This window comes from Nomascus leucogenys, chromosome 5, assembly GCF_006542625.1.
Source record: "Nomascus leucogenys isolate Asia chromosome 5, Asia_NLE_v1, whole genome shotgun sequence".
Lineage (NCBI taxonomy): Eukaryota > Metazoa > Chordata > Mammalia > Primates > Hylobatidae > Nomascus > Nomascus leucogenys.
The window spans coordinates 67022292-67036446 of NC_044385.1; the positions used below are offsets into that span (position 1 = coordinate 67022292).

At 42.2% G+C, this 14155-nt stretch overlaps 1 protein-coding gene across 1 annotated transcript in view; it reads right to left on the reverse strand.

The window, feature by feature from the left end:
- Nucleotides 1–474: 474 nt before the first annotated feature.
- MRPS31 (mitochondrial ribosomal protein S31) overlaps nucleotides 475–14155 on the reverse strand; it is a 43381-nt gene continuing 29700 nt past the window's right edge. Inside the window, exon 7 of the mRNA XM_003270014.4 lies at nucleotides 475–774. Coding sequence (XP_003270062.1) covers nucleotides 545–774 — 230 coding nt within the window. The 3' untranslated portion in view covers nucleotides 475–544. The remainder of the gene's footprint in view (nucleotides 775–14155) is intronic.

Sequence of the window (14155 nt, forward strand, 5' to 3'; positions counted from 1 at the left end):
GTCACGCTGCTCAGCAGCATAATGGAAAATAAATAATTCTAACTTTGGCATGAAGACCTAAAGTACTAGAATGGATTAGAATAAGCCCTTTATTTCTACAAGAATAATTTCTCTATAGTGACCCAGACTTAGGTGAGGGTAGTTAATTTAGTGTAAAATATAAGCATGTATAAATGTAAACAAATAAACGTATGTACATATATATCTGTCTATAAATCATCTCAACTCTTATAGTACTGTGATATCATCCAGTAATTGTATTGTATTTCAAAGAAGTATGGTCACTGAGTGAAAAGAAAAAGGTTAGGAGTTGTTGTCTTAAATGTATTACTAATTCCCAGATATTCTTTTGAACCTATGAATGCTGATGATTTTTCTCCATGCAAGAATATTTTTCAGTTACCATATTTTTTAAAACAATGTAACATTTATACCAGCCAAATCAAATGTAATAATCAACATAACATATACAAACTCTAGTAAAATTATTTTATTTAGTTGTAATATCCATCTCTAATTGTTTGAAATAAAAACTTCCATGGTCTTAATTGAACTGTATGTTACTTTCTTTTAGAATATCCTTTTTTTCATTAAAATAATTTCTAAACCACTCTATGTGCTCAACCTTCTGTTTAACACTAAGATACGGGTTTTTGGAAAGGCCACAAGTCACCAGCTCCATGAAGTGGCGAATTGGTCCTTGTTTTGGAAAGCTCTCCAGGTGTTTCTCCAGAAATATATGTTCATGAAATTCTGAACCATCATCATCAAAACCTAGGAAATGAGACAAAATACATTACATTATAAGTGTAAATACAAAACCTACATCATAAAAATAATATTGAGGTAATATAATATTACAGTTTAAGGCATGAACTCTGGAGCTAGACCTAGGTTGTATTTTTTTTTTTTTTTTTTTTGAGATGGAGTCTTGCTCTGTTGCTCAGGCTGAAGTGGAGTGGGATGATCTCAACTCACTGCAACCTCTGCCTTTTGGGTTTCATGTGATTCTCCTGCCTCAGCCTCCCGAGTAGCTGGGACTACAGGCATGTACCACCACGCGCAGCTAATTTTTTTATTTTTAGTAGAGACAGGGTTTCACCATGTTGGCCAGGCTGGTCTCGAACTCCTGACCTCAAGTTATCTGCCCGCCTCGGCCTCCCAAAGTGTTGGGATTACAGGTGTGAGCCACCGCACCTGGCCTAGAGTTAGACCTAACTTTGCTCACCAATTTAACAACAGTGGGCCGGGCGCGGTGGCTCACGCTTGTAATCCCAGCACTTTGGGAGGCCGAGGAGGGCGGATCACGAGGTCAGGAGATCAAGACCACGGTGAAACCCCGTCTCTACTAAAAATACAAAAAATTAGCCGGGCGTGGTGGCGGGCGCCTGTAGTCCCAGCTGCTAGGAGAGGCTGAGGCAGGAGAATGGCGTGAACCCGGGAGGCGGAGCTTGCAGTGAGCCGAGATTGCGCCATTGCACTCCAGCCTGGGCGACAGAGCAAGACTCCGTCCCAAAAAAAAAAAAAAAAAAAAACAACAGTGACTTTGGACAAATTAATTAACTTCTCTGAGTAGCAGATTCCTCAGGCATAATAATGAGAACTAAAATAGCACCTTGCTGGCATTTTTGTAAAGATCAAACAGACACAAACTATATATAAAGTTCATTTACAATGCCTAGCATGCTGAAAATGTTAAAAACGTGATGGCAAGACCAGGCGTGGTGGCTCACGCCTATAAGCCCAGCACTTTGGGAGGCTGAGGCAGGCGGCTCACTCAAGGTCAGGAGTTCAAGACAAGCCTGGCCAACATGGTGAAACCCTGTCTCCACTAAAAATACCAAAAAAATTAGCCAGGCATGATGGCATGTGTCTGTAATCCCAGCTACTTGGGAGGCTGAGGTATAAGAATTGTTTGAACCCGAGAGGCAAAGGTTGTAGGGAGCCAAGATCGAGCCACTACACTCCAGCCTGAACAACAGAGTGACACTCTGTCTCAAAACAAAAAAATAAAAAAAATAAAAAAAATAAATAAATAAATAAAAAGGATAGCAATTCTTGCTAATGATTATTTTTTTCTTTTGAGATGGAGTTTCACTCTTGTCACCCAGGCTGGAGTGCAATGGCGCAATCTCAGCTCCCTGCAACCTCCACCTCTCAAGTTCAAGTGACTCTCCTGCCTCAGCCTCCCCTGTAGCTGTGATTGCAGGTGCCCGCCACCATACCCAGCTGATTTTTGTATTTTTAGTAGAGATGGGGTTTCACCATGTTGGTCAGGCTGGCTTGAACTCCTGACCTCAGGTGATCCACCTGCCTCGGCCTTCCAAAGTGCTGGGATTACAGGTGTGAGCCACTGCATCCGGCCGCTAAGGAATATTTTCATAAATAATGGCAACCATCAAGAACACTGTAAGAATTATATTTTAAAATACATAAATAAAACAAGACAGAATTGTGAAAAATGTTCAGGCAGCTCACAAGAAGCTGAGAGGCCAGGCACCGTGGCTCACACCAATAATCCCAGCACTTTGGGAGGCTGAGACAAGGGGATTGCTTGAGCCCAGGAGTTCAAGACCAGACTGGGAAACATGGTAAAACCCTGTCTCTACAAAAAATGCAAAAAATTAGCCAGGTGTGGTGACACCTGCCTGTAGTCCCAGCTACTTGAAAGGCTGAGGTGGGAGGATCACCTGAGCCTGGGAGGTCGAGGCTGTAGTGAGCTGTGATCATACCACTGCACTCTAGCCTGGGCGACAGAGTGAGACCCTGTCTCAAAAAAAAAAAAAAAAAAAAAAAAAAAAAAGCCAAGAAAAGACAGAGGAGGCCAGGTATGGTGGCTCATGCCTGTAATCCCAATACTTCGGGAGGCTGGGGGTGGGGGTAGGGGTGGGGCAGGTCACAGGGTCAGGAGTTTGAGACCAGCCTGGCCAACGTGGTGAAACCCCATCTCTACTAAAAATACAAAAATTAGCTGGGCATGGTGGCAGGCGCCTGTAGTCCCAGCTACTCGGGAGGCTGAGGCAGAACTGCTTGAACCCAGGAGGCGGAGGTTGCAGTGAGCTGAGATTGCGCCACTGCACTCCAGCCTGGGCAACAAAGTGAGACTCTGTCCAAAAAAAAAAAAAAAAAAAAAGGAAAGAAAGAAAAAGAAAAAAGAAAAGACAGAGGAACGAGAAATAGAGAAAATGAACAGAAAATAATACTTTAAATGTAAATAATCTAAGTATACAAATTAAAAGACAGAGACTGGCACAGTGGATATAAAAACATAAACCAACTACATGCTGTTCATAAGAAATTCACCTTAAACACCACATAGGTAGATTGAAAGTAAAAAGGATGGTTAATGTTATCTTGGTAACATTAATTTTTTTCAAAGTATGACTGGCTGTATGAATATCAGATAAAGTAGATCAACAGTCTTTTTAACTTAGAATGCTGCAGGAGGGCAGAATGAATAGATCCTTCCTGAATGAATCAATGAATGAATGACGGCCAAGTGGTACTGGCACATATAATGCAAAGGAAAAAAAAAAAGAGAGCAATAAAGAGGGTATACTATATACAAAAATAGGTTCGCGATAAATAGAAAAAGGCCACAGAGCTACGTACAAATTAAATCTCTATTTGCTAAAGACATTCTAAACATTCTAAATTATCTTACTAAAACAAGAGCAACAAGGTCAGCCACCGTGGCTCATGCCTGTAATTCCAGCACTTTGGCAGACCAAGGCAGGTAGACTGCTTGAGCCCAGGAGTTTGAGACTAGCCTGGGCAACCTGACGAAACTCCACCTCTACCAAAAATACAAAAAAATTAACCAGGCATGCTGGCATGTGGCTGTCACCCCAGCTATCACACTTTTTTTTTTTTTTTTTCTGAGACAGAGTTTCACTTCTTCGCCCAGGCTGGAGTGCAGTGGCATGATCTCTGCTCACTGCAACCTCCGCCTTCCGATTTCAAGCAATTCTCCTGCCTCAGCCTCCCGAGTAGCTGGGACTATAGGCACCCGCCACCATGCCCGGCTACTTTCTGTATTTTTAGTAGAGATGGGGTTTTACCATGTTGGCCACGCTGATCTCAAACTCCTGAGCTTGTGATCCGCCCCACTTGGCCTCCCAAAGTGCTGGGATTACAGGCGTGAGCCACTGTGCCCTACCCCAGCTATCATACTTAAGAGGCTGAGGTGGGAGGATCACCTAAGCCCAGAGGTCAAGGCTGCGGTGAGCTGTAATTGCGCCTCTGCACTCCACCCTGGGCAACAGAGTGAGACTGTGTATCAAAAACAAAAAAACAAAACACACACACACACACACAAAAGATAAGCAGCAAGGACTTAAACTATGGCAAAGTGAACCCATGCTTAAATCTCTGCTCCTTGTGACACCTACCAAATGGCCATAAAAAGAATAAAAAGTACAAAAGCACAAAGATGAAAAGAAAAAGAAACAGTAACAGACAAGAGATGGCAGTAAAACTGTAGAAGATGAAAAGTGCACATATAAGTAGTAACTGACTTAGCAGAGGAGAAGATACCAAAACTATCTGTAAAAGAGGAAGACAAGAAGCAAAAAGACTTCAAGAATAGAGGAATCAGGTACCACTGAAGTTATGAGTAGGGATAAGGAACAAAAAACAGGAGGATTCATTGAAAATGGGTTTAGGGAACAGTTAGATCTCCCATGTCCCATCTCCCACATGCACCTCTAGATGCGTATCCTCTTCCATTCCTGAAGAAGATGAGCAGTTTACTTTTTGGAGAAATTAAAATGGAAAGAGAAAATGAGTTGTTGGATTGATAAGAGGAGAATTAAGTGAAAGTCTGTATGCTGAATGGTGAGACATTCCCCCTCACCCCCAATTCTTTTCCCCCACCCAAAGGAAAAAAAGAGAGCAATAAAGAGGGTATACTATATACAAAAATAAGTTCTAGATAAATAGAAAAAGGCTACAGAGCTATGTACAAATTAAATCTCTATTCACTAAAGACATTCTAAACATTCTAAATTATCTTACAGCCAAGGCCTGTAGCCTCAAGTCAAGCGGTTAGAAGATTTCTCATTGGAGAAACTTAGTGAGAAGAATTATAAATATGGAGTTACAGAAGTCCTTAAATGAAGGTTCCTTCCCAATTCCTCTCAAACGAAGCCACCAGTTAACTAGTCCCATCCATTCACACGCCTCTAACAAACAGCTTTTCATGGCCTTCCTTTCAAGTATAAACAAACATTCAAAGAACAGTAGACATTTTAAGAAAGTGTCTAGCATAAGTGACAGACACCTTCACAGGAACTGATATCTATCTCTCAAATCCATTCTGGCTTTTTATCTTGGTAAAAGAACTAAACATGTGCATGGGCAGGGGATGGTGGCTCATGTCTATAATCTCAGCACGTTGGGAGGCTGAGGCAGGAGGATAGCTTGAAGCCAGGAGTTTAAGACCAGCCTGAGCAACAAAGTGAGACCCCATCTCTACAGAACATTTAAAAATTAGCCAGGTGTGGTGGCGTGCACCTGTAGTCCTAGTACCTGGAACGCTGGGGGCAGAAGGATCAGTCACTTGAGCCCAGGAGTTTGAGGCTGCAGTAAGCTGTGATCACACCGTTGCACTCCAGCCTGAGTGACAAAGTGACACTACACCTCTTAAAAGAAAAGAAAAAAAAAAACCTGTACCTGGCTGTTCAGCAACATTACATTTCCCAGCCCCTTCTGGGTTAGGCATGGGCATATGTTTAAATTATTACCAGCAGAACCTAAACAGAAGTGATGTGTGACATTTACAGCCCAGAGCCTTCAAGAGAATGAAACTGGGCCAGGCACAGTAGCTCACGCCTGTAATCTTAACACTTTGGGGAAAAAAAATCTAACACTAAAAAGAAGAACAACAACAATGCATTTAGTTTTTTTTTCTTTTTTTGAGAGAGAGTTTTACTCTTGCTGCCCAGGCTGGAGTGCAATGGCACAATCTCAGCTCACTGCAACCTCTGCCTCCTGGGTTCAAGTGATTCTCTTGCCTCAGCCTCCTGAGTAGCTGGGATTACAGGCACTCGCCACCATGCCCAGCTAATTTTTGTATTTTTAGTAGAGATGGGGTTTCACCATGTTGGCCAGGCTGGTCTCAAACTCCTGACCTCAGGTGATCCGCCTGCTTCGGCCTCCCAAAGTGCTGGGATCACAGGCGTGAGCCACCGCGCCCAGCCCAATGAAGCATTTGGAAGTTAAAAATATGGCATCAGGAAGAGGGTGGAGCCAAGATGGCCGAATAGGAACAGCTCCGGTCTCCAGCTCCCAGCCCGAGCGACACAGAAGACTGGCGATTTCTGCATTTCTGCTTGAGGTACCGGTTTCATCTCACTAGGGAGTGCCAAACAGTGGGTGCAGGACAGTCGGTGAAGCGCACCGTGCGCAAGCCGAAGCAGGGCGAGGCACTGCCTCACTCGGAAAGCGCAAGGGGTCAGGGAGTTCCCTTTCCTAGACAAAGAAAGGGGTAACAGACGGCACCTGGAAAATCGGGTCAGTCCCACCCTCATACTGCGCTTTCCCAACGGGCCTGGAAAACGGCACACTAGGAGATTGTGTCCCGCACCTGGCTCGGAGGGTCCTAAGCCCACGGAGTCTCGCTGATTGCTAGCACAGCAGTCTGAGATCAAGCTGCAAGGCGACAGCGAGTCTGGGGGAGGGGCGCCCACCATTGCCCAGGCTTGCTTAGGTAAACAAAGCAGCCAGGAAGCTCGAACTGGGTGGAACCCACCACAGCTCAAGGAGGCCTGTATGCCTCTGTAGGCTCTACCTCTGGGGGCAGGGCACAGACAAACAAAAGGTCAGCAAGAACCTCCAGAGGCTGTCCCTGTCTGACTGACAGCTTTGAAGAGAGTAGTGGTTCTCCCAGCACACAGCTGGAGATCTGAGAACGGACAGACTGCCTCCTAAAGTGGGTCCCTCACCCCTGAGCAGCCTAACTGGGAGGCACCCCCCCAGTAGGGACAGACTGACACCTCACTCTGCCCGGTACTCCTCTGAGACAAAACTTCCAGAGGAACTATCAGACAGCTAAATTTGTGGTCTCATGAAAATCCGCTGTTCTGCAGCCACCGCTGCTGTCACCCAGCCAAACAGGGTCTGGAGTGGACCTCTAGTAAACTCCAACAGACCTGCAGCTGAGGGTCCTGTCTGGTAGAAGGAAAACTAACAAACAGAAAGGACATCCACACCAAAAACCCATCTGTACATCACCATCATCAAAGACCAAAAGTAGATAAAACCGCAAAGATGGGGAAAAAACAGAGCAGAAAAACTGGAAACTCTAAAAAGCAGAGCACCTCTCCTCCTCCAAAGGAACGCAGTTCCTCACCAGCAACGGAACAAAGCTGGATGGAGGATGACTTTGACGAGTTGAGAGAAGAAGGCTTCAGACGATCAAACTGCTCTGAGCTACAGGAGGAAATTCAAAACAATAGCAAAGAAGTTAAAAACTTTGAAAAAAAATTAGAAGAATGGATAACTAGAATAACCAATGGAGAGAAGGGCTTAAAGGAGATGATGGAGCTGAAAGCCAAGTTCCGAGAACTACGTGAAGATTGCAGAAGCCTCAGTAGCAGATGCGATCAACTGGAAGAAAGGGTATCGCTGATGGAAGATGAAATGAATGAAATGAAGCGAGAAGGGAAGTCTAGAGAAAAAAGAATAAAAAGAAATGAACAAAGCCTCCAAGAAATTTGGGACTACGTGAAACGACCAAACCTACGTCTGATTGGTGTACCTGAAAATGACGGGGAGAATGGAACCAAGTTGGAAAACACTCTGCAAGATATTATCCAGGAGAACTTCCCCAATCTAGCAAGGCAGGCCAACATTCAGATTCAGGAAATACAGAGAACGCCACAAAGATACTCCTCGAGAAGAGCAACACCAAGACACATAATTGTCAGATTCACCAAAGTTGAAATGAAGGAAAAAATGTTAAGGGCAGCCAGAGAGAAAGGTCGGGTTACCCACAAAGGGAAGCCCATCAGACTAACAGCCGATCTCTCGGCAGAAACTCTACAAGCCAGAAGAGAGTGGGGGTCAACATTCAACATTCTTAAAGAAAAGAATTTTCAACCCAGAATTTCCTATCCAGCCAAACTAAGCTTCATAAGTGAAGGAGAAATAAAATACTTTACAGACAAGCAAACGCTGAGTGATTTTGTCACCACCAGGCCTGCCCTAAAAGAGCTCCTGAAGGAAGCTCTAAACATGGAAAGGAACAACCGGTACCAGCCACCGCAAAAACATGCCAAAGTGTAAAGACCATCGAGGCTAGGAAGAAACTGCATCAACTAATGAGCAAAATAACCAACTAACATCATAATGACAGGATCAGATTCACACATAACAATATTAACGTTAAATGTAAATGGGCTAAATGCTCCAATTAAAAGACACAGACTGGCAAACTGGATAAGGAGTCAGGACCCATCAGTGTGCTGTATTCAGGAAACCCATCTCACGTGCAGAGACACACATAGACTCCAAATAAAGGGATGGAGGAAGATCTATCAAGCAAATGGAAAACAAAAAAAGGCAGGGGTTGCAATCCTAGTCTCTGATAAAATAGACTTTAAACCAACAAAGATCAAAAGAGACAAAGAAGGCCATTACATAATGGTAAAGGGATCAATTCAACAAGAAGAGCTAACTATCCTAAATATATATGCACCCAACACAGGAGCACCCAGGTTCATAAAGCAAGTCCTGAGTGACCTACAAAGGGACTTAAACTCCCACACAATAATAATGGGAGATTTTAACACCCCACTGTCAACATTAGACAGATCATCGAGACAGAAAGTTAACAAGGATATCCAGGAATTGAATTCAGCTCTAAACAAAGTGGACCTAATAGACATCTACAGAACTCTCCACCCCAAATCAACAGAATATACATTTTTTTTTCAGCACCACACCACACCTATTCCAAAATTGACCACATAGTTGGAAGTAAAGCTCTCCTCAGCAAATGTAAAAGAACAGAAATTATAACAAACTGTCTCTCAGACCACAGTGCAATCAAACTACAACTCAGGATTAAAAAACTCACTCAAAACCGCTCAACTACATGGAAACTGAACAACCTGCTCCTGAATGACTATTGGGTACATAATGAAATGAAGGCAGAAATAAAGATGTTCTTTGAAACCAACGAGAACAAAGACACAACATACCAGAATCTCTGGGACACATTCAAAGCAGTGTGTAGAGGGAAATTTATAGCACTAAATGCCCACAAGAGAAAGCAGGAAAGATCCAAAATTGACACCCTAACATCACAATTAAAAGAACTAGAAAAGCAAGAGCAAACACATTCAAAAGCTAGCAGAAGGCTAGAAATCACTAAAATCAGAGCAGAACTGAAGGAAATAAAGACACAAAAAACCCTTCAAAAAATTAATGAATCCAGGAGCTGGTTTTTTGAGAAGATCAACAAAATTGATAGACCGCTAGCAAGACTAATAAAGAAGAAAAGAGAGAAGAATCAAATAGATGCAATAAAAAATGAAAAAGGGGATATTACCACCGAGCCCACAGAAATACAATCTATCATCAGAGAATACTACAAACACCTCTATGCAAATAAACTAGAAAATCTAGAAGAAATGGATAAATTCCTCGACAAATACAACCTCCCAAGACTAAATCAGGAAGAAGTCGAATCTCTGAATAGACCAATAACAGGTTCTGAAATTGTAGCAATAATCAATAGCTTACCAACCAAAAAGAGTCCAGGACCTGATGGATTCACAGCTGAATTCTACCAGAGGTACAAGGAGGAACTGGTACCATTCCTTCTGAAACTATTCCAATCGATAGAAAAAGAGAGAATCCTCCCTAACACATTTTATGAAGCCAGCATCGTGCTGATACCAAAGCCAGGCAGAGACACAACCAAAAAAGGGAATTTTAGACCAATATCCTTGATGAACATTGATGCAAAAATCCTCAATAAAATACTAGCAAACCAAATCCAGCAGCACATCAAAAAGCTTATACACCATGATCAAGTGGGCTTCATCCCTGGGATGCAAGGCTGGTTCAACATACGCAAATCAATAAATGTAATCCAGCATATAAACAGAACCAAAGACAAAAACCACATGATTATCTCAATAGATGCAGAAAAGGCCTTTGACAAAATTCAACAACCCTTCATGCTAAAAACTCTCAATAAATTAGGTATTGATGGGACGTATTTCAAAATAATAAGAGCTATATACGACAAACCCACAGCCAATATCATACTGAATGGGCAAAAACTGGAAGCATTCCCTCTGAAAACTGGCACAAGACAGGGATGCCCTCTCTCACCGCTCCTATTCAACATAGTGCTGGAAGTTCTGGCCAGAGCAATCAGGCAAGAGAAGGAAATAAAAGGTATTCAATTAGGAAAAGAGGAAGTCAAACTGTCCCTGTTTGCAGATGACATGATTGTATATCTAGAAAATCCCACTGTCTCAGCCCAAAATCTCCTTAAGCTGATTAGCAACTTCAGCAAAGTCTCAGGATACAAAATCAATGTACAAAAATCACAAGCATTCTTGTACACCAATCACAGACAAACAGAGAGCCAAATCATGAGTGAACTCCCATTCACAATTGCCTCAAAGAGAATAAAATACCTAGGAATCCATCTTACAAGGGATGTGAAGGACCTCCTCAAGGAGAACTACAAACCACTGCTCAATGAAATAAAAGAGGATACAAACAAATGGAAGAACATTCCATGCTCATGGGTTGGAAGAATCAATATCGTGAAAATGGCCATACTGCCCAAAGTAATTTATAGATTCAATGCCATCCCCATCAAGCTACCAATGACTTTCTTCACAGAATTGGAAAAAACTACTTTAAAGTTCATATGGAACCAAAAAAGAGCCCGCATTGCCAAGTCAATCCTAAGCCAAAAGAACAAGCTGGAGGCATCACGCTACCTGACTTCAAACTATACTACAAGGCTACAGTAACCAAAACAGCATGGTACTGTTACCACAACAGAGATATAGATCAATGGAACAGAACAGAGCCCTCAGAAATGATGCCGCATATCTACAACTATCTGATCTTTGACAAACCTGACAAAAACAAGAAATGGGGAAAGGATTCTCTATTTAATAAATGGTGCTGGGAAAACTGGCTAGCCATATGTAGAAAGCTGAAACTGGATCCCTTCCTTACACCTTACACAAAAATTAATTCAAGATGGATTAAGGACTTAAATGTTAGACCTAAAACCATTAAAATCCTACAAGAAAACCTAGGCAATACCATTCAGGACATAGGCGTGGGCAAGGACTTCATGTCTAAAACATCAAAAGCAATGGCAACAAAAGCCAAAATTGACAAATGGGATCTAATTAAACTAAAGAGCTTCTGCACAGCAAAAGAAACTACCATCAGAGTGAACAGGGAACCTACAGAATGGGAGAAAATTTTTGCAACCTACTCATCTGACAAAGGGCTAATATCCACAATCTACAATGAACTCAAACAAATTTACAAGAAAAAAACAAGCAACCCCATCAAAAAGTGGGCAAAGGACATGAACAGACACTTCTCAAAAGAAGACAGATATGCAGCCAAAAAACACATGAAGAAATGCTCATCATCACTGGCCATCAGAGAAATGCAAATCAAAACCACAGTGAGATACCATCTCACAACAGTTAGAATGGCCATCATTAAAAAATCAGGAAACAACAGGTGCTGGAGAGGATGTGGAGAAATAGGAACACTTTTACACTGTTGGTGGGACTGTAAACTAGTTCAACCATTGTGGAAGTCAGTGTGGCGATTCCTCAGGGATCTAGAACTAGAAATACCATTTGACCCAGCCATCCCATTACTGGGTATATACCCAAAGGACTATAAATCATGCTGCTATAAAGACACATGCACACGTATGTTTATTGCGGCACTATTCACAATAGCAAAGAGTTGGAACCAACCCAAATGTCCAACAACGATAGACTGGATTAAGAAAATGTGGCACATATACACCATGGAATACTATGCAGCCATAAAAAATGATGAGTTCGTGTCCTTTGTAGGGACATGGATGAAACTGGAAAACATCATTCTCAGTAAACTATCGCAAGGACAAAAAATCAAACACCGCATGTTCTCACTCATAGGTGGGAATTGAACAAGGAGAACTCATGGACACAGGAAGGGGAACATCACACTCCGGGGACTGTTGTGGGGTGGGGGGAGGGGGGAGGGACAGCATTAGGAGATATACCTAATGCTAAATGATGAGTTAATGGGTGCAGGAAATCAACATGGCACATGGATACATATGTAACAAACCTGCACATTGTGCACATGTACCCTAAAACCTAAAGTATAATAAAAAAATAAAAATAAAAATAGATAAATAAATAAATAAATAAAAATATGGCATCAGAAACAAAAATCCAATGGAGAGATTGTAAGATAATAGTTGAGGAATGTCCCCAGAGCATAGAACAAAAGGAGAAAAAGAAAAAGATTGGGAGGCTGAAATTATCAAATAATACAAGAAAATTTACCCAGAATTGAAAAATGAAGTTACTGGATTAAAATTATCTAATAATGTCTAGAACAATGATTGTAAACAAAATCCCTTTCCAAGAATAACCCTCCTGAAACTTATGAATATTATGAAGAAAAGATGCTAAAAGTTACCAAAAAATAAATAAATAAAAGAGATCACATACAATGAATCTAGGATAAGAATGGAAAAAATGGCAAAAGCATTCTCAACGACATAAGACAGTGCAGTGGCTGGGCACGTGGATCATGGCTGTAAGCCCAGCACTCTGGGAGGATGAGGCGAGTGGATTGCTTATTAAGTGCAGGAGTTCAAGACCAGCCTGGGTGACACAGTAAAACCCCGTCCTTAATAAAAATATAAAAAATTAGCCAGGCATGGTGGTGGGTGCCTGTACGGGAGGCCGAGGTGGGAAATAACCTGAGCCTGGGAGGTCAAGGCTTCAGTGAGCCAAGAACGCACCACTGCACTCTAGCCTGGACAACCAGAGTGAGACTCTGACTCAAAAAAAAAAAAAAAAAAAAAAGGCCAGGTGCAGTGGCTCATGTCTCTAATCCCAGCTATTCAGGAGGCTGAGGCAGGAGAATAGCTTGAACCTGAGAGGTGGAGGTTGCAGGGAGCTAAGATCGCACCACTGCACTACAGCCTGGGTGACAGAGCAAGAAAGACAATGGAGCAAAGGCTTATTGTGAAATAAAACTATTTCCAATCTTGATTTTTATCCTCAAGTAAACCATTAGAAAAGTACCAAGACAGAGGAAAGATATTTTATATATCAAGGGTCTCAAAGCATGTGCTTCAACAAAATGAGATAGAGAAGAAAATATGTGATCCAAAAAGAAAGGGTATCCAACATAGAAGAGACAGAAGTCCCAGGAGGAGGGCAAAATGATAGGAAGACAGTTGTGCCAGAAGACCTAGGTATAGATGATGGCTACAGACAGCTCCAGGCACCCATGGACAAAAAACAAAATTAACAGGAAATCCAATATTTTTGTGCATGTGAATTTGAGAGGCTGTATGAAATGTAGAAAAACTTAGCTAGAGACTCAAGGAAAAACAAAGCAAATAGGAAGAAAAATAAAGCAATTGCTAACTTTGGGTGGGAACAGGAAAGAAAATACAGTAATTTTTTGTCTTACCATTAAACAATTTTCCAGGCTGGGAACAGTGGCTCACACCTGTAATCCCAGCACTTTGGGAGGCCAAGGCAGGAGGATCACTTCAGCCCAGGAGTTTGAGGCCAGCCTGGGCAACATAGTGAGACCTCGTCTTTAGAAAAAAAAATTAGCCAGGCATGGTGGTGTGCCTGTGGTCCTCTCCTTACTAGAAAGGCTGAGATGGGAGGATCACCTGAGCCCAGGAATTCGAGGTTGCAGTGAGCCATGATCCTGTCACTGCACTCCAGCCTGGGTGACGGAGTGAGACCCTGTCCCAAAAAACCCCAAGTAACAAAACAACACCCCACACAACTGTCCATAGTCATATTAGTGTAAACAATGAATTCAGGTCTTACAAAAAAATTGTAATGTATCTACATTGGAAGGATGAGGAGAAGATATATATACTAGACGACATCTAAAATAGAGG